Source organism: Dermochelys coriacea, chromosome 6, assembly GCF_009764565.3.
Source record: "Dermochelys coriacea isolate rDerCor1 chromosome 6, rDerCor1.pri.v4, whole genome shotgun sequence".
NCBI classification, from domain to species: Eukaryota; Metazoa; Chordata; order Testudines; family Dermochelyidae; genus Dermochelys; species Dermochelys coriacea.
This window is the reverse complement of record NC_050073.1, coordinates 122,516,120-122,537,358: the sequence shown is the minus strand read 5'-3', so window position 1 is coordinate 122,537,358 and position 21,239 is coordinate 122,516,120. Positions and strand designations below refer to the sequence as shown.

The window sequence follows — 21,239 nt, the reverse complement described above, 5'->3', positions numbered from 1 at the left end:
TTCCTGACTAATGAGCATTTTTTAGTTCAGAGGAATTGTGGTTGTGCACCCAAGCTACTCTATAGAGATCTTTCAGAAGTCAGGCCTCCTTCTCAAGTAAAAATCAAGTGATCTGGTTATTCTGACGTGTGCATCTCTTACCCTTCAGAGCATCTTCTGGCATTTTTGACAGTAGCATTTGCGGGAACAGGAACTGCTGGATGAATGTGAGTTGACAGGAAATAGCCACAGGTTGCATCTCTGAATGTTGAATGGTATTCCTGCCCTGGGAACGGTGTGAACTTTTCTTTATAAAAGGATACTCTTCATGCTTTCATATTGTTTTTTTAAGGGTCTACGGCTACACGACAGTGGCACAGCTGTGACAGTGTAGCTCTGCTGCTGTAGCATAGATGCTTTCTATGTCAACAGAAGGGGTTTTTCTGTCTCGGGCATTAATCCACCTCTCCAAAAAATGGGAGCTAGGTGGAAGGAAGAATTCTTCTGTCTAGTCTAGTCTGGAGCTTAGGTGGACCTAACCATGGTACTCAGGGTGTGACATTTTTCACAGCCCTGAGCCATGTAGCTAGATTGATCTAACTTCTAAATGTAGGCCAGGCCTTATTCTGCTAATGTTGTTATGAAATCCAAGGGAAATGGGGGAGCTGGCCCCAGAGCATTGCTACTGGCTGCTGATTTTTTGGCAAGGGGGAAGGCTTGGGTTCAGGAATGGACTGCAACTTCCATTTACAGAGATGGCAAAGACTAGTCATTAAATGTAGGAGACATGCTTTTGCCTTCTTGGGTCGGATGGGTGGCTGTCCATTCAGCCACTGCCCAGCACCGTTTACTGTTTGACACGTTGACTTACCACTGGCGCAATTTGTGGTGATCATAGCAAGCGGGACGAAAAAGGAAGGACTCTGGAGGAGAGCAGGGGTCTGCCCCTGGACAGCCCCAGGAAAGAACAGGGTCTGCTGGGTGATTAGAGGTGTATAGGTTTCAGAGTAGCAGCCGTGTTAGTCTGTATTCGCAAAAAAGAAAAGGAGTACTTGTGGCACCTTAGAGACTAACAAATTTATTAGAGCATATGACACCATCAGCAAACACCTTGCTTTGCATCTGACATTCCTTCTCTCACTGAAAGTTTCTACCCCGACACCATCAAGTGGGATGAAGTAAGAACCAGACCTGTTTAGAACCAGTTCCACTCACCCCACCATCACATTTTGCTTTTTCCACCTGCTGCCCCTTCTCTGGATTTCTCAGGGCTTCAGAAAAGGAGAGCCTCTACTCTTCACCCAAAAACTCAGTCATTGTTTGTATCTGTGTTTCCATCCAGCATTTATTCTTAGTTTATTATCTCGATTGCATTTTGTTATAGCTGTGTAGCAAATACAATGCTCCCTTGTTCTGATACGACTAGGATCTTATTGACCATGGCTTGGCAGCCTCTCTCCTGCACGCATTCTCTCTGGCGCCATTTCTTACTCCTCTTTATTATTAGTATTGCAGTAGCACCTCGAGGGCCCCGGGACTCTGTGTTAGCAGCGTGTGACCAGTGCCAGCGGGCATTGCACACAGACAGGGCAGCTGGGCTTTTCTGGGGCTCTCATCAAATAGCATTTCCTATCTTGCTGCTGTTACTCATCGGTTAAGAGCAGGGCTGATGTGGGATTAAAGCAGCCAGCTCCCATCCTGGAGCTCGGGATGCCAATGGAGACCCAACTTGTGCTATGTCTGGAAGTGCTTAATATTGCAAAGCAACTAATCCTTCTGCATGCTTACAGTAAGCAGTAATGGCTAATGTTACTGGGTCCGTCTAGCTTCACAGACTAGATCCAGTGTTCTTAAAGTTACTCCGTTACTGGTAAAGTTACTGATGGTGTTTTGGATGATCTTTTCTGTAGGTACAGGGCTAAATTCTGCTTGCCTTACTCATAGTGGGTCACTTTATGAAGCTGTTACTCATAACTATTACTTATTGTTATTTTTTCATATGTGCAGGAGTCTATCATGGTCCAGGACCCCACTGTGCTAGGTGTTGCACAAACACAGAACAGAAGGACCATCCCTATCCTATAAGCTCACAGTCTAAGACCAGAGACAACGAATGGATGCAGACAGATGGGGAGTGTCTCCTTGTTTCCGGGTAGTGTTGACAGCATGACAGGTAGTGGGCTCAGCATAGCAGCAGGCTCACCCACGTGGGTAGTTCCTTACTCTAAGCAGCCTCATTGCTCTCCTGACAGAAGGTCATTTTCCTGGAACAATCTCAATGTGAAAAAGGGTTCCCCAATTCGGCTCAGCAGGACTATTTATCTGAATATGATCTGTGGGCCTTAGGCTGTAATGTGATCTCTCCCTCTGGGGTTTAGAGCTATGCAATGCAAAAAAACAAATCTCCTTTTTCAATTGGTTAGTAGCATCGGCCCTAGTGAGAAGAAGAATCAACTCCAATAACTGTAGGGCAAAAAATAGTACCAGATATTGTAGCTGACTAAGAGCCACGGTACCACAAACCCGATGACACCCAAATCAGACCAATCTTGCTGTCCGCACTTCTGTGGCCTGCAAAGAAAGCCAGCTCCCATCCAGTACAGTAATATCTCACAGATGGGGGAGGGGGAGCGCCTATGTTTGCCAGGATACTGTATGTGAAAAGACGGTGGTCCAGGAGTTTCAAAGGGAACTAATGATTTTGGGTTTCTCAGTTCTGGGGGCCCGACTTGAGTCCCATGTACAGGTCAGATTTCAAAGCAAGCGCTGAGCTCCTGACGGGTAATCAGGTTTTCTTCGGGTGACTCCTTTTGGGCTTCTAGAAATTGAGGCACCCAGAATTGCTAGTCCCTTTTGAAAATATTAACTGGTGGTCTTGAGCATGGTGAGTGGTGTTCACACAGACCTCAGTAGTCCTGGCTCAGATACTCCAGATAAATCACTTCTGATCAATTCACACTGTACATAGCATGCATGAGATACCTTATTTGTTTTAAATAATGTTGTGTGATGCTCCTGAATCATTTGCTGTGAAATGTACAGGAGAGAGGGCATGGCGGGAAGGGAACTGACCTAAACTCAACTCCTTGCATAAAGACTTTTCACACTGCAGCTGAGAACTGTGGGGAGTCCTGGCTGCCAAATGGAGACCAAAAGGGACTGGAATCATGACTTGTATTTAGGCAACAGAGAAGCTGGGTGGTGGTCGACAGCTTGTTGCTCTGCCACAGACTGGCTGTGTTAGAGTTGCCAGCCCTTTCCCCAAGTTAAAAAAAAGAAAATGAGTACTTGTGGCACCTTAGAGACTAACAAATTTATTTGAGCATAAGCTTTCGTGAGCTACAACTCACTTCATTGGATGCATGCAAGTTAGTTTCTTCGCTCGGTATCCTAAGGCCATTGGCTTGTTTTGCAGGGAGTGCCTTAAACGGCTGTCTCTGAACCACATGGTGGTAGATGTTTGCTTCTGCAACAGGCTGCGCTGACTGTCTGAACAAAGCAATGCATGCAGGCTCTGCAGCTCTCCCTGTTTTCAGCTGGTGTATCTTTTCTAGTCTTTTAATTTCTAATTTAAATGATGAGACCAGTCTCAAGTCTAAGCAGGAAATGTGATATTAACTTGATGCTCTGTGGAATTGGAGCTGTATTCTCGCCTGACACAGAGAACAGTTTTTAGTTTAACCTTTTAAGTGCAAGCAGCTAAATTCACCAGACTTGTTGGGGGCTCCCCTCAGTATCAGCAAGTGCTTACCAGCAAGGAATCCTGGTTTCTGTTCCCACAGGCTGAGGAGATTGCGACAGGTGTGTCTGACTTTTCTTTGTGCGGTTCCCTGACCTAAGGTTTAGATTTAGATTGTATTCCTGTCTGTGTCCATTGGTATTCCTTTACTTTTAGGAGTTGATTTTATTTCCTGCTGCTTTAAAGAGACCTTTTTGTATCTAAGCAAACTGGAAACAAGGAACCAGTTACAGAGAGAGAAATTTTTTAAGTCTGCCCTCTTCAGTATTCCCTTTGCTGTTGTCTCTGAAGCCTGTATTTTAATAAGAACCCAAATCCCTCACAGTTCCGCTTGTCTTTGCTTGATTCTTCAGCAAAGTGACTATCAGCCCAGCCTCTTACTTATTTAAGTTAATGTGATGCCACAGTTTAGCACTTGTGAATTTTATTGTAGGATCACCTAGGAAGAGCAGGTGATCTGAAGAACTGAAATATTATTATCTGAGCTAAAAGCCAACCAGGTTAAAGTCTCACTATGCAAACATATTGAGTAAAATTTCCAGCAGTGCCCAAGTGACTTACTATCCTAAGACACATCATAAAATGTTACCCAAGTCTCATTTTCGACAGTGATTTAGACATTTAGAAACCCAACTCCCACTGACTTTCAATGAGAGAGTGACTTGGGCACTAAGGATTCTAAGTCACTTTTGAAATGGGACCCCTAATGAACTTAGATACTTTGAAAAATGTTACCCCTAGTAAATGAAAGTTCCCTTCTCCAAAGAGCTTTTGATTGAAAGTTTTCACTAATTTGCTAACAATGCAAGAAGTATTATGAAAAACAAATTGAAAGCTGAAAGTTTGTATTTTAAATCTAATATGTACAAAGATCTTTCCTCTAACAGGAAGCCTTTGTTTTAAGGGACACAATCAAAAAGTTGTATAATAGCTCTTCAGAATGCCCTCTGGACCAGATTCTCATTTATGCTCAGGCCCTTTTACACTGCATGGCCAAGAGCATAAGTGAAAATTTGATGTCTGCTTACAAAACCTCCTTGGAAGCCTAAATCACTTTTCTCCCTTGTGGTTGTGATTATGATGAGTATAGTTTAAATTTATGGCTGAGATTTTGCAAGTTGAATTTCATCCTACACACACTACTTTGCCAAACCAAACTGATCCATCTGAAATTTCACAGGCCGGATTTTAGCCCAGGATAGAATATTTTTGGAAAGTTTGGGACAAACCTGACCAGGTATTGAGAAGATTTGGGGGGCTGAAAAATGAGATGGGTTTCACTTTTGGAAACCATTCCCATAGTTTCTATTGGCTCATTTCATCCAAATGGCTTGGCCTAGAAACTCCAGGCTTGTGTAATTCTGTTGATCCCGGTGAGGAACAGTGCCTTTGGCTTGTTTTGTGTGGAACAAGTTAGATATTAACTGCGTTTTTGGTAGTGCCAACCCAAATGTTGAAAAATCATGATTCGGGCCCCCACAATCATGAGGTTGTCTTAAATCATGAGATTTTAAAAATAACAACTGTTAGGGTTTTTTGTTTGCATCTGAGTTGTTAGGGTGCGCTTGGATTAGATCGTCACACTTTTCCCTTCAACATAAGGGCTAGAAACTCGCATGATTTTAAACGAAAGCTGAGATTCTCACGGAATCACTTTGTCAGGAAATGGGGCTTTAAGAAAACACCAAATTAATAGTGAGAACTGGCAACCCTGAGGTTTTCATGTTCATAGTAAAGTCTGCGTGGCCCAGGCATGGTGGAAAAAACTTATTGCTCAGGCCAGTGCAATGTTTATAAAAACTTGTATCGGTCAGATGTGCCCATATAATGCTTCTGCAGTGCTTCTAAGCTAAGAAGGAAGGAATTGGGAGCGACTGAGGGTGAGGTGGCTCCAGCGGAAATTTGAAACCTTGCAGAGCGTGTCTTTCAATGTGAAGCACTGCAGGGCTCAGACTAAGGGGTTCTGCAGGAGTGGAGCGCCACCATAATTAGGAACTGCACTGTCTGGACTAACGAGGGAGAAAGTTGGGGACTGTAGGTTGGCTGAGATCTAGAGAGACGGAAAGGGAGCCACGCTCCTGCGGATCAGAGCTTCTGAACGGCACAAGAGCAGAGATCCATCTTGGTCACTCGTGCACTGAAGCAGCTGGGTATAATCAGAATCAGGTCTGCTGCCTGTCGTGGGAAAAATGATCGGTTGCTGCTTTGGACTCCCGTTAGATTTGCAGAGACAGCCCAGCCGTGGGAGAGGGAGCTGGGTTCTCTTCCACCTTATCACATTATCAACCAAAGGATCTTCAGGTCCAGTCAGTCACACCTGTGTAACCTCCAGGCAGTGGGGGTTACAAAACTGCCACAAGTTTTTGTTCGACGCTCAGGGCTCAGGCTGTGGTGCTGGCGTGGCCCAGGGGCGAGTGTGTTTTCCTGGTCCCCCTCCGTGCTGATTGACTGAAGATAGGAGTCTGTTCCAGCTCCCAGCTATGAGCCTTGGTTCTTTAGGTCAGCAATTCTCAACCAAGGATTTCAGGGAGGCCTCAGGACCCCGCGACTGAAACCCCGAGCACTGGTTTGCATGTCCGTCCATCATCCCCCTCCCCCCCCCCGCCACTGCAGTGCCAGAGCAGGGCAGTCCCAGGGGCAGCTCCATATCTTCCCCCCGTCTCCCCACCTTCCTCTTCTTCCCACCTCTGAGACCTGGGGCCTCAAGAGTTGGGAAGCCAGAGGCGGGCAGCTGCTGCTCTGGCTGGTGTCATGGAGCAGGCAGCTGTGGCATTCCCCCGTCTGCTGCTGGTGCCCGGGGTTGCGGCTGCTCCTCCACTCATGCAGCTGGTAAGAGTTGCCCAGGCAGGGGGACCCCGCTCTGTGACCAGCAGAGCTCTTGGGGAGCAGTGACCACAGAGAAGCCCTCCTGTCACACAGCCCCTAGCTAACCCCCCACCCGCACACAGTCCCTAGCTAACCCCTGCCTGCACCCTGAGCTGCCTGCACCAGCCCCTAGTTACTCCCCCTTCACCCTGAGCTACTCCCCTGCCCACACACAGCCCCTAGCTGTCCCCTGCCTGCACCCTGAGTAACCCCCCACCCGCACATAGCCCCTAGGTACCCCATCCCTGCTCCCTGAGCTACCCCCTGCCCACACACAGCCCCTAGCTAACCCCTGCCTGTACCCTGAGCTGCTTGCACCCAGCCCCTAGTTACCCCCCTCACCCTGAGCTACCCCCCTGCCCACACACAACCCCTAGCTGTCCCTTTCCTGCACCCTGAGTTACCCCCCCACACATAGCCCCTAGGTACCTCATCCCTGCACCCTGAGCTACACCCCTGCCTGCACACAGCCCCTAGCTACCCCCTGCCTGCACCCTGAGCTACCCCCTGCCTGCACACAGCACCTAAGTACCCCATCCCTGAACCGTGAGCTACCCCCCTGCCTGCACCTTGAGTTACCCCCCCACACCCACACATAGCTCCTAGTTACTCCCTGCCTGCAACCTGAGCTACCCTCCCCCCTGCCTGCACATAGGCCCTAGGTGCCCCATCCCTGAACCCTGAGCTCCCCCCTGCCTGCACATAGGCCCTAGGTGCCCCATCCCTGAACCCTGAGCTCCCTCCCACCTGCACACAGCCCCTATTTACCACCTCTCTGCACCCTGAGCTACCTCCTGCCTGCAAACAGCCCCCAGCTACCCCTCTGCCCAAACCCTGAGCTACCCCCTGCTCGCACTCAGCCCCTAGCTACTCCCTGCCTGCACCCTGAGTGGTTTTCAAACTTTTTGACCTGAACCCCTACCCCACACAGCCCAGACAGGTGGGTGACCTGCTGAGGTGAGTCGGGGGTGGAGGTGGTGCTGCCTTCCTGCACCCTGCTGTTCAGAGCTGGCCTGAGCCCTGCCGGCCCCTGCCCCCACCCTCACCCAAAATAGAAGTCAAACTACGCCTATGCCCGAGTCTCTTCCCCCCCTCCCCCATTGGGCGCTGGAGTTTTTATAGCATGTTGAGGGGGGTCTCAGAAAGAACAAGGCTGAGAACCTCTGCTATAGATCATGCTGGAGCAACTCACGCTTTTAGGTCTGGAGGGCCCCAGTTCAATCCCTGGTGTTTCAGCTCAGAGGGTGGCCCTCACGTTAGCACTCACTAAAATCCCTGGACATACTTAGACTTGTAAACTGAGCATACTTGCTGCAGAGTCATTGAGAGACTGTTTGCAAAATGCTGTCAAATGCTGTCCAGAGTAAACAAGCTGAAAAAACAAAGCTCTCTTCCTCTAATCTCGCTTCATAATAATAATTTGAGGTATTACTTCTCGAATGGACCCATCGGAATTCAGGCAGAAGTGATTTCCCTCCCTAGATTCATGGTGTCCTTTTTAATGAAGTCTTTTGCCTTTGAATAATTTGCATTGAATTAGCTCCATGTGTCCTCCTGCACCCCCAGTGCTTTCCGGACTATGTATGTAGGAATCCCAGAGTCACCATTCTGCACCAGGTTTCAGAGTAGCAGCCATGTTAGTCTGTATTCGCAAAAAGAAAAGGAGGACTTGTGGCACCTTAGAGACTAACAAATTTATTAGAGCATAAGCTTTTGTGAGCTACAGCTCACGAAAACTTATGCTCTAATAAATTTGTTAGTCTCTAAGGTGCCACAAGTACTTCAAATCCCACTGAAAGCCAAGGGGATTCCTTAGGATGCTTTGGGAAATACCAGGCTAAATACAGAGACACCTGATTGTTGTATCTGGGTTAGCGAGGTTTGGGGAAATTACCGCCGCAAGATGAAAAGGCGTACTTGTGGCACCTTAGAGACTAACAAATTTATTAGAGCATAAGCTTTCGTGAGCTACAGCTCACTTCATCGGATGCATTCTGCACCAGTGACATTACTTGCTGGAAGGAAGCTTTTTAGAAAAGAAAAAAAGATATCTTGGATTGAAATTACAGGGGGACAGGGAAAATAGGGAACATCACCTACTTCGTTGCGTGAGTAGGCCAAGCTGTACACCCGGCCAGGCCCACGCCACACTATGGCCACCCTTTCTCTCCCCCCACTCCCCCCTTGATTTTGGTGAAAGCTAGAAGAGCCTGATTTCCATTCTGCTCCATCCCTCCAGCCTTTGTGAGGTCGCTGTCCCCCCACCCCCCTATCCTGAGTTACCAAATAATGAGTTTGGAGGAAATCTGAGTTCTCCAGTTTGAGGTGTCAGGGCTGTGGGTACGTGGCAAGTGCTGTTTTGTTTTCCCCTGTAATTTTTAATGAGCCTTGAAATTAACATTTCTGTTTAGACCCTGGTTTGTCATAGTCGGGACTGATTCTGTCAGTTCAATTCAGGGCATTTCATTAGCAACACTCAATTTGTCCCCCTTGCCACATTACCTAGTGTCATGTAATTGTATACACACAAATCCTGAGACCAGTGTCTGCCCCATGTAGACAGGCTAATACCTGAGCAGATATAAGAAGAGAGAGCGAGAGGGAGGAAGACTCCTTCCCCACATAGGCAATACAGAGGCTCCACAGCCAGGCCACAGAGCCTGCTCCAGCCCCTCTCCCGATCATAGGAAGATCATCAAAATATGCAGCCTTGCCTGTGTGTCCACCCACCCGTCATGGTGTGGTGCAGAAAGCCCATGCAGGGTGAGGCTCTGCTCAGGAGTGTATCCCCCACTGTACGATCCCTAGCTCCATTTCTGCCCAGCAGAATCAGACCAGTTCTCCAGAGGGACTCTGCGGCCATGGAGCACGGGGGCTGACTTGGCTTTACTGAAAGATGTCTGCATAATGCCTACGTTCAACAGCTCAGAGCTGAGTTTAACATGGGGCCCTTCACTCCGAGTTTCATGACTTTGTTGCCACTTTCAGGATAGGCAAATGAAGCTGGCACGGAGACCAGTGCTCTCTTCCGGTCGGAGGCAAATATCTGCTGAAGGAAGGGGGCAGCCTCCTCAATGTGAGCATAAATCAACAGGTTATAAAAAGGAAGAAAAACTAGTCTCTATGCGAGACATTTGCATGTTTCATTGTGTAGGTTATCTGTGCATTCATAAATCATCACGGTGGCTTAAAACTACTTGTTCAGAGCTCACCCTTTAAAAGAAAATGCTTTTGACAACCGGATATCATTACCACTGTGTTGCCTAGTTATTCTTTATAAATACCATCAAAACTGCTCTTTTTCTTATCAAAGGCAAAACTGGAAAGACTTTAAGGGCAGCTGCTGTAAATGAGTCTCCTTCTATTCAACCAAAACCTCTGTCATCTGGAGGACCCCTTCATTTCTGTGCCTAGTTTTTGCTGAGCACGTACTCTGAAGTGTATTTCATAAGACATCTTGCCTTGAGCTGACTTTTTTTTTTTCCTCTCTCTCTCCTTTTTGAGGGCCAGTGAAATACTCAGTGAAGAGCTTTCTGCAAAGGAGAGAGAACACAGCTTTTCTCTGCTATCCTGTTTAAAGCTTCTTTGCATATCCTATTGTAACAAGTGGCGCCATTGTCTCCATCAGGATATCAAAGTCCATGACAGAAGCTGGCTCCTACAGCTTGATGAGAAAAGAGCCATTAGGAAGCAAGCAGCTCCCAGCCAAGATCCATACATTTTCAGTAACTGCCAAAGATCATGCAAATCTTGGATTGGACTATTCAGTCACATGAGACATTGCAAACCATCTATATCATAGGCTGCAGAAAGGAGGCCAACAACAATTTTGCATATCCTCGTTCAGACGCCCACAAAGCGCAGGGGAGTATCTGAGCAGAGGAAATGGTGATAAACGTGCATTTGAGGCCAGGTTCTTTTGAACTATTTCATGACCATTACAAGAGTTTGGTTAGTTTAGGGCCTATCAGTGGTAAATCTCCCCAGGTCTGTTTTTTGTATTACGGTAGCGTCCAGAGACCACAAGTATGATCAGGGCCTTATTGTGGTAGGTGCTGTAGAAATACCTCCTAAGTGACGACAGTCCCTACCCTGAAGAGCTTTGTCTAATTAGACAAAACAGAAGGCAGGAGTAGAGACGGAGGCACAGGGAGGTGTGGTGCCTTGTCTGAGGGTGTACAGCAAGCCCATGGCAGAGCCAGTGCAAGATTAACCGGGTTTAAGCCCAGAAGGGACGATTATGATCATTTAATCTGACCTCTTGCATAACACAGGCCAGGGAATTTCATGCAGTGATTAGCCTAGCACCTTATAGTGGAACTAGAATGGATGTTTTGCAAATCTTGATTCAGAGACTCCAAGTGATGGAGAATTTACCCCACCCCTTAGCAATCTGTTCCAGGGGTAAATCACCCTCACTGTTAAAGCCATTTTATTTCCAGGTTGAACTTTGCTCTCAGACTGAACTCGGGTATCCTGAGTCCCAGTCCAGTACCCTATCCATTGGACAGTGCTGCCTTGGATGGCATGGGTCAGATGTACAGTCATGGCACGTAGTGAGAGTGCAGTATAAGAACTTTGATACACTAGACTAGAGGAGAAGGGACCAAACTGTGTCCTTCATTCTAAATGTAGCATTCAGAACATCAAACAAACAAGTAAATAAATGAGAAGGAATAACCTATTTGATATGGGATCCATGGGGAACAACTGAGACATAATGGTGTCTTACTCTGCAACACAGCTTATAAGTGTCCTGATTTGAAAACAAGTGAAGTCAGAATCAAAGGACACAAGGATCTTTTCCTGGAAAAAGCCAGAAGCAATAGTAAATTCTGCCTTCATAAAGTCTCGTCTGGGTAGCTGGAAAGATAGTGCTGCCCTTGTCTGCTAGCCAGCCAGCCTGGAGGTCTGCTGGGAGAGAGATGGGTTAGCGTCACTATGTGCTCTCCCTGTCATCAGATAGAAGTAGAGGAATTTGAATGTATTCCAGCATTTGAGGTGCTTGGAATCTGAGCATAGTCATATTCTGGGCAGCCTTGGGTTGGCCCATCCATTTTATTACAAGATCAAAATGGAGCTGTAGGAGATGGTGAATTTTACACTTTAGACCATTGCAAATTATATCAGTAAAGCAACTGCAGTGATATCTCCCATCTGACTAGAGCCTTTCAGCTGCTGAATTGCAAAATGTTGTATGTATTGATGACTCGTGTCTCAGAGCTTTTTCCATTTCTCCTTCTTAAATCTGCTAAGAAAATTGTGGCTTCCTCCCAGTGGTGAGACTTTAGGTGCTTCTAATTTAACACATTGAAAGTGGGTCAGCAGAAACATTCCTTCTATTCTCTAGGTGCGTTAATTACCAGTAGATAATTCCTGAAAAGAGAGACTGCAGTTTAATTCGGAATATGGAGCCAGATTCACAGCTGGTTGACGTCAGTGGAGCTGTGCTGATGCACGTCAGCTGAGGACATTTGATGTATATTTTAAGAGGAAATTTTTCTGAGGTTAAGACCATTTAAGGAGTCGAATTTCAATAAGACATTAATAACTTCTAACATCCCTCCTATAGAACAGTTTTGATGGGGAGGAGGGGGATACTGAAATGGGAAGTACTTACGCTAACTGTATAGGAATGAAAAAATTGCCTCTCTAAAACCCGAAAGGAAAGAATTATGAGCTTCCAATTTATAGTCTCGTAAAAACAGAAGCGCATTTTGATTTTTTTTCGTTTGTTAAATCCTGAAATAATCGGGGGTCAGAATATAAGTGATCGTGGAAGAAATAAATGGATTAAGTGCAGCAGAGCTGGCGGTGTGTTGTTGAGCAGGTATAAAGATACCACCCATTGTTTCTGCAAGTGGCAGCAAATTAAATCCAAGGGCACTCCTGTTTCTTTCCAAAAAGAGCTGTTTTGTTCTTCTTAATGTGCCAGTAAAGCCTTTTAGAGGCTTGTCTGGAACCAAGCCAGAAGAATAAAACTGCCATTTCAAGGCTTTTCAGGGTCAGTTGGAATTTTTGGCCACTGTAATTAATGTCTCTGAGCTTTCGGTCCTAGGAGGTTTCGTGGTTCTGTGTAACTCTGATATGTACTAGATTGGCCTCAGACCTGGTTTTGTTCATATGGGTAAAATGGTATGTCATGTCCTCTTTGCAACACAGCCTGTATGGGTGGGAACTCGGAGTGGTATTCAAGTAACATAATGGATGAGTTTTTTAAGTGAGTAAGTCTCTTTGATGCTGCAAGATATTTAAGCACATGAATACCCCAAGTCAGTGGGACTGGCAGCCTGTTTTAATGTTATCCATGTGCTTAAGTTCCTTGCTGAATTGGGGCCTTAATATAGTTGGGAGCAAAGACCCCGTCCAAATAGTTTCCGTGAGTGACTGTTTTAATAGAGTGCCTTGCAGAGCACTTAAGGCTTCTGGCTTTAGCATAGAACAGATTGGGTGGTAAAAGTCTGCCCAAGGTAAAGCTGATTTAATAGTACGTTTTACCTTGCACTGAAACCTCACCGACTTGTCAGGCTTTAACATACCACTCCTAGGAGTGCAGACTCTGTATGCAGATCGTGCAGGGGGAAGGGGGTGTCTGTATTTTGGGAAATATACAGAGCAGGAATTAACGCCTTGGTCTTGTAACCCATTTACACGTTGAATGAGATGGCTCATGTATGGCCAGCTAGTTGTATGTGTGTGTGCAGAATCCAAGCCCACGTGGCCAAAGACCAGCCTGGCACAAAAATGCCTGTGTTCATCTTTACTGGGAGGATCACAGACACAATGTATGTTTCAAAAAAAAAAAAAAAAAAAAAAAGGAAAGTTGAGACCTGGACGCCGTGGTACTTTTTGTTTACCCTTTTCAAAATCACTACATTGGGTGAGATGCCTATCATTTTTCAAAGGTCTGAAAGCTCCTATCTGTGCTAATGATGTGGACTGAGAGAACTCCTCCTAGATGGTGTCATTTCATGGCCATTTCAGTAGCCGTGTAATTTTTCATGAAACAACAGGTTTGTAGAAGTAGGGCAGTGAAATTTCAGCATTATTTGCTGCTGTCTGCGATACCTCTTATGAAACTGCTATTCCTTGGTAATTCTGTCTGCTGCTGTACCTTAAAACGGGGCAGGGATGTTTTAAATGAGAAATAATAAATCCCACGTTAATCCTCCGACAGGCAGATGGTCAGAACGTACCTTGAGGATGCATTGGTAGCATTAGAGAGCTAGTACAGAGGCTACCACATAAGACACTGAATAACAATGAATTGCATTTCATCGAAGCAAGCTAACTAAATACAAATACTTCTGTATTGAGAGTTGCAGCTGTTAATTCCACATCACTTTGTAAATGGGTAACGGTGTTAGGAAATTAATGTAAATCCAGCTGGCTTTTTGTTGCTGGGTGTAAGTGATAGGTTCCCAACCTGAGGGGCAGGTGCCCGAGAGAGAAGGGCAGGACCAGATTAACCCAGGCAAACATGCTCTTCTGGCCCCTCTACAGGCCAGCTAAACTAGATGCTCCCACAGTAGGGATGCATTTATACTAACCCTGCCCTGGCTAGCATAGCTGCACTTATGATTTAGTAACCCAAGTACATCCAGCTTGTGCTGCATGGATGTCGCTTAGTTAACGTTCCCTTTCCAAATCAGTCAGTGACTGGCTTCAGCTGCACGGATGTTGCCCTGTAAACCCCTTAGGTCCATCCCCCAGGGTTCCCTGCTGCACAGATGCTGCCCTGTTAACCCCTTGGGTCCATCCCTCTAGGATTCCTGGCTGGCTCCCCTATGTGGGCACTCACTGCAGCTCCCCGTACTTGTAGCAGGTCTTGAGGCTGTTGCTGAGCAAGTCCTGCGGGCAGAGTAGAGGGGATGTGGCCTGCTGGAAGCAAGGCAAAGCTAGGCAGGCTCCTGGTGCGGGGAGCCCCAGTGCAGGAGCTGGCCCCGTAGAAGCAGCAAGGAGAAGCAGCATGGGCTACCCCACTGCCCTCTCAGGTTGGGTCTCATGACGGGGGGGGCGTCTAGGCCAGGTTTGAGTGGTGCTGTGACCCATTGCGCCAGGTCGCGATGCCACTCACTCAGATTTGGTGCAGCCCCCTGCCCCATCATGACAGAGGGGCAGCCAGGCCAAATTTGAATGAGTGGCATTGTGACCTGGGTCACAGGGTCGCAGCACTGCTTGGGTTGGGCCCCCCACAAATTGGGGCCCTAGGTACATGCCACGTGTGTCTATGCGTTAATATGGTCCTGGAGCAGGGAACCCTTTTCTGTTGTAACATACGGTCTCAGGATGGGAGAGACTGAGAGCCACTGAGGGAAACGATTCCACTGAAATGCGTCCCAGGGCCTAAAGCTCTGTAGCCCTTCCACCGTTCAAAGAAGGCTGTTGAGATTCCTTCCCTGTTGATATGACACTTTCGTGTTCTCTCCTTCCCAGCTATGGCACCCCCAGAGAGAGAGGCCAGAATGTCCCTCCTGTGATGGGTTTGTGATGAGGAGAGGCTGTTGGCTGCTGAGTGCTCTGAACCTGAGGTTTCTGCCAGGACTCGGAGCGCTGCATTGAACCACTAGAGAGAGCCCAGAACACAATGAACAAACTGAACTTTCATAATAACAGAGTCATGCAAGACCGCCGCAGTGTTTGTATTTTCCTTCCCAACGACGATTCTCTCAACATCATTATAAATGTAGGTATTAACCCAGGTATGTCCTGTGCATTCATCTAGCATTGGGTCTCCTAGGATGCTGTACCCGCAGCCGGCATTGTCCTGATTGCCCCTGTTTTACTGATGGAGTCTCTCTATCACACACTGACACCTGTGACACAGGTGATCTCCAGGCTGCCACTTGACTGACAGATGAGCAGAATTATCTGCCCAGGGCAACTCTCCTTGCAACACAGTGTTCGAAATTAGTTTAAAGCAGGCTTTTTTTTAAGAAGTCCACTGGACAAGCAGTTGCCTTTCTTCTCTATGCACGTTTACATCAAACAGCGTGGAAAAGTGGCAACTGAAGGGTATGTACAAAAGCTCACTTTTTTGGTAACCTCTCCGTTTTATATAAAATATATTTGATGTAGGACACAAAGTGTGTGTGTGTGTGTGTGTGTGTGTGTGTATATATATATATATATCTCTAACAAATGTGTTTCTAAAAGAGGTCAGGCTTCTGTTTGTTTTAAATGTATTACTCCTTTTACAGTTATTCACATTTGAAGGCACATCAGGATTTTGCTCTCTCTGTCTCATTGGGCTTGATGCTCTGAGAATTCATTCTTCGTTCACTGCTCTAGCTAAATCCAAGTGACGTTATTTTAGGTGTGATCCATTCCTTTATGTATCATTAGAACTGGGTCCAGTTAAGCCCTCTGACATGCATGCCCAACCCCCATTGGTTTTGAAAGGGTGAACATAGAGGCGGGCTCCATTCTGCCTCTGTGTTCACCCTTTGACAATAATATGGGTTTCTTAGCTTTTTCAAAGCGCTGGGCTGGAATTTATTCTGGAGAAAGAATCCAAAATTGTTCCACTCTACAGGTTAATGAGATTCTGAACTAGGAGTTGTGTGTCTGATTCCCTGTCCCCCTGCACTATGTGTAGTTGTTCACAGTAGTGCCAGGTGGGTGTAGAAATGCTACAGAATCAGGTTGGTAGTGTTTTACATCCATATTGCACTTCCTTTGCCTGGGTGTAAATTACTGCGCACAGTGCAGGACAATGGAGAACCAGGCCCTTCAGGAGAACTCCAACGGGAAGAAAACCTGTACTGCAAATTAACAGGGGCAACAACATGGGGGACACTTCTAGTTTGCTTTATTCTTAAACTCTCGTGAGTCCTTGACGTTGTAATATATGGGTTTTTGAACCACAGACCTCTACTGGCTGGAATTGGAATTGTTGGACTGTGTCATAACTAAGCCCTAATACTGATACCACTAAAGAAGATCCTCTTTTAGCACAAGTGTTAGGTTTTGGCCCTTCTCAGGGACTATGCAGAACTAAGGTCCTGGGACTTTGGTGGTTCCTAGGCCTAACACCAGCCCTTTGCATGAGGTTGATTTTCATCCTTGGAGAAGACCAGAGTTTAGTCCTTCCTGTGCAGTGCTGAGTGGCCACCACCTACATTATAGTGACAACCTCGAGGTCCTAAGTGACTGTAGATCTGTAGCACTGTAGCCAAGGCCTGTAGGTGTGAAAGGCCTTGCCTGTAGCAAACATTTTATTTTGTTAGAGGCAGATATTTTGTTAGACTGATATCAAAAGTAGTGACCATCTTGGCCTACCTTTAGGTAGTTAAATGTCTGTCTCATACAATGGGTAATGGGATCAGCTGGAATTTGGTGTATGCATGGTATAGAATACATAATTTATGTGCCTAATGTTTTACATTTCTTGGTACACACTCAAAGCTCCCATTGACCTTCAGTGGAAGCCAGGAATGTACAGTGGCTTCAGGAAGGGGCTTGATTAAAGATCATAGAACACCTGAAGAACATATTGGCAGATTCTCGTATAATATTTTAAATCCTGTGTTTTTCTGCTGCAGGTTAAAATATTATGTCGTGAGTTACTTGTCCAGGTGTGCGACCTTCTGAGGTTAAGGGATTGTCATCTCTTTGGACTCAGCGTCATACAAAGTAAGTCTCAGTCTGACCTTGCATACTTCAAACAATACTATGTCACATACAGATGCGCAACAGAAGTATGCTGGCTGCCAGAATAAGAATAAACCTGCCACGTCATGAGTGAAATGTTGATAAACAACTTGAGCATTATTATAACAAGGGATGATAAATATAAAGTATTGTCCATTGTAGCACTGTCCCTCTTCACCCGGAAATCCCCATTCATTGTGTGCCCTGATTGGTGACAGGATAAGGCTCTGGTTTGGAGCTGGCTTACATCTAAGTTCTATTTTTTTGCAGTTTTCTATATATTTTGTATGTTCAATCAAACTGTCATGTGCTCTCTGATATTGTCTAGCCTCCAGGGAACCCAATCAGTCCGCACTAAAGTCAGTGAGAGTTGGATCAAGCCCCAGCTGAACACTGCTGCTGTTAAAGAGGCACTCCCACGTACTTTTTATAGTTCCTGAAGTGATGATAAATCACTGTTTCAAAAAAAAAAAAAAAATTCTTCCTTACATCTTGAGTCAAAATGTGTTTTGGTTTCCTTCAAAGTCCCCCGCAGATTTTATGCTAGATTGTTTACTTCCTTATCTGTTCACCATGCAGCATTTCTTGGTGGGGTGTTTGCTGGGTAACTCCCAGAGGGCGGACTAACCACACAAGGCTGAAATGTCAGCAGAGTTTCAGTATGTGCGGAGTGCCGTGCTGCATTGAGACCCCAGTTCAGCACATACCCAAGTTGTTCAATAAAGCGCCTGAGTATGTGGTTAGTTCTCATTGAGGTCAATAGGATTTTATCACATGCGTAAGTGCTTGGCTGAATGGGGGCTGAAGGTACTTCTGCACTGCATCATAAACCCAGATCTGTGGGACCCTGGCTCATGGATTCATCTTGAGCTGCATCCACACTGCGGAATGACAGGGCTTGGATCCCGACTCTGAGCAGAACTCGGGCTCTGACCCACCCGCCTCGCAGTGTCCTAGGACTGGAGACCGGAGCGCTTGCTGAGCCGAGTCAGACTGATTTGTGGATGGAAGGGGGACTCGGGCTCAGAATGCAGTGTAGGTGTACATAGAGTGCCCTGCTCTCTTCTGAAGTTGCTCAGGAACAGAAATGTAGGGGCTGGGGTTTATTTGAGAAGCGTTTACTATCTGTAGCAGGTCGCATACTCACTGCCGCGGCGCCTCCTGCTGGTTGTCCGGGAATTAGCTTAGCTCAACTCCAGCTCCAGAGCGCCCCCTGCTGGCTGGTGTGTCGCCTGCCACAGGCCCCATGTCCCTCCCAGACCCCGGTGCCCCTTACCTTGAGGTGCTGCCCCACAGCAGTCCCCACATTCTGGGTCTCCCCTCCCAGGGGAACCCCCACCCCCTATGTCCACCTTGCCTCAGTGGCTACTGCCAGTCATCATCTAGCCCCCTTTCTCTGTGGCAGACTGCAGTCTGTAAACCACTCATCATTGGCAAGGGGGTTGGACCAGCTGCCTCTGCCTATCCCCGGGCTGCACTTTTGCAGCCCCAGTACCTCTCTAGGCCTTTAACAAGGCCCTTAGCCTGGGGAGGTGCTAGGCTGGAGCTCCCCAACTCCTCTTGCCCTTCCCCAGCACAGATCTGCTTCCGGTACCCTGCTCCAAGGCAACAAGGCCCTTCCCACTCCAGGGCTGGAGTGAGACTCCTGACCCAGCTCCTCTCTTAGCCCTTTTACCAGGCCAGCTGTGGCCTGATTGGGCTGGTCACAGCTGTGGTCAACTACTCCCTCAGCTGTTCTCACTCTTTTTATCTCAGCCACAACCCTCTCCAGGGCTGCTTTTAACCCCTGTTCTGCGGGAGTGGGGCAGCCATCCCACTACACTATCCAATGAAGACCTTTATAATGCAAATCAAATTGAGGGACTGGGTCTACAGGGTTGCATGAGTTCTAAACTCTTTGATGATTCACTTGGAACTCCAGATCCTCAAGGGTATTTAGAGTAGCAGCCGTGTTAGTCTGTATTCACAAAAAGAAAAGGAGTACTTGTTGCACCTTGGAGACTAACAAATTTATTAGAGCATAAGCTTTCGTGAGCTACAGCTCACTTCATCGGATGCATTTGGTGGAAAAAACGGATCCACCAAATACATCCGATGAAGTGAGCTGTAGCTCACGAAAGCTTATGCTCTAATAAATTTGTTAGTCTCTAAGGTGCCACAAGTACTCCTTTTCTTTTCAAGGGTATTTAGGCTCCTAACTTCTAGTGATTTCAAAGTACCCTTGAGGATCTGGGCCTTGCTGTCTTGCCCAGGAAAAATCCAGCTCCTGGTAGCGACTCCAGTCTTTGAGATCCATTTGGCAATGGCAGGAGTTGTGGGGGGCTATGAAAGCAACACTTCACCTGCATGTGATTCAGGTGAGGTCTAATATAGAATTGCCCCATGTTGGATACAACACTTTTTTTGAGTTTGGATATTGTTGTCTATAATCTTCAGAAAGTCCACAGATGTTTTATTACTGGTGGTATGAGATTTCCAGCATATGTCACTCATAATTAAGTCCCCATGATTATTCAGCTTTTTTCCTATACTTTATAGGTAGGTACATAAGGAGAAGGTCATCCTATTCCTTGGTATGATTTGGTGGTCTTTAATAGATACCAATTAATATCCCATCCTGTGCTTTATCTGTTAGGACACTGACCCATAAGCATTCAGGATCATTTTCTTCTAAGTTATCAGTGACTCAGAAACAGATAATGTCCTTTGGTTCCTTGATTAATTTTGTTCTCATCTTGATTTTGTGCTGAGTGTCATCTTCCCTCTTTTTACCCTCCCTTTTTATTATTAGTTTAACATCCTCCTGACTACTCAAGCCAGCCTGACCCTGAGAAGATTGGCCCATCTTCTATGGGGACAGGGGGAGAGTCGAGTTAAGATGACTTACACTTCAGCAGAAGGGGAACCAATGTTCCGCTTAACCAAAACTCTACACTACTTACCTAGCCAATGGTTCACTTGCCAGATCTTCTGCCTTCTGGCTTCCTTTGCTCGTGGGATTTGCAGAATCTCACAGACGATTGCTTGGGCATGCTTCCGAGTTCCCTGAAGTGATCGACTATCTGAGATATATCCCACAACATGATGTGATTAGTGCCAATATGAACCATCACCAGTGGATCCTTGCCTGACTGCTTCAGAAGCCTATCCAGTCTTAGAGTAAGATCTCCTGTCTTAGCTCTGGAAAAGCAGCACACCACCCTGTTGTCCGTCTGTCTCTTGATGAATGTTCTGTAGATTCTTCTGAGTACTGAACCCCCAACAAGGATTGTCTGTCTCTCTTGGATAGGTGGAGATCTTTGTGGGCAAGCTTAATATTCTTATAGGTTGGACCAAGCTGCCAGCCCCAGGTGTGCCCTGTACATCCCTCCTTTCTCTTGGACCAGCTGGATCTTGAGAGGTTTCTTCCACAGATTTCACGTTAAGGACCTGGTATCGATTGGAAACTTCTAGCTCTGTGTAATTCCTCCTGGTCCTCTTCTCTCTGGTAGCCACAGGCTGCCCTTCCTCGTCTATCTCCAGCCACTTCGTATTCTGCCGTGACCTCTTGTTTCTGGTGGTTGCAAACTCCCAGGTCACCTCTCTGACATTCTCCCTCTCCAACTCCTCTGTGAACCTGGGGTACTGGTGTTTCCTGAACTGGGCTGTCTAGGAACTCCTTCTTGTCTCTACTTGTTCCTCCAATCCAAGAATCCTTTTCTCCAGCTCAGCCACCAACTTGTACTTCAGGCACAGATAGGCCCTTCTGGCTTCAGGCAGGAAAGAAAACATGGGCCATCCATTGCAGGTCACCACCATTGTTCCATGGCTGGCCATCTTGAAATCGCATATACAGCTGAATCTGGGAAAAGAGCCTCCCGCACTCCCTCAAAAACTCTCCTGTTAGCCGCCTCTGTTTGCGGCTCTTGAGTTCGCCTAGCAAGTGACTTTCCTGTAACACATCTCCCTGCTTAGCTCAGCTCAGCTCTGCCCCTCACTGTCAGGGAGCGATTAACCACTCTGG

The 21,239-nt window shown here is 46.7% G+C and overlaps 1 protein-coding gene across 7 annotated transcripts in view; it reads left to right on the top strand.

Annotated features, from left to right (window-relative positions):
* FRMD6 (FERM domain containing 6) overlaps nucleotides 1–21,239 on the top strand; it is an 84,684-nt gene that overhangs the window by 19,584 nt on the left and 43,861 nt on the right. For 5 of the 7 annotated variants that reach the window (XM_043515906.1, XM_043515904.1, XM_043515902.1 and 2 more), the window contains 2 exons: nucleotides 15,020–15,269; nucleotides 17,128–17,218. In XM_043515906.1, the coding sequence (XP_043371841.1) occupies nucleotides 15,171–15,269; nucleotides 17,128–17,218 (190 nt within the window). In that variant the 5' untranslated portion in view covers nucleotides 15,020–15,170. Of the gene's footprint in view, nucleotides 1–13,488; nucleotides 13,597–15,019; nucleotides 15,270–16,197; nucleotides 16,228–17,127; nucleotides 17,219–21,239 lie in introns of those variants that run through there. The other 2 variants (XM_043515903.1, XM_043515905.1) reach the window with 2 other exon arrangements.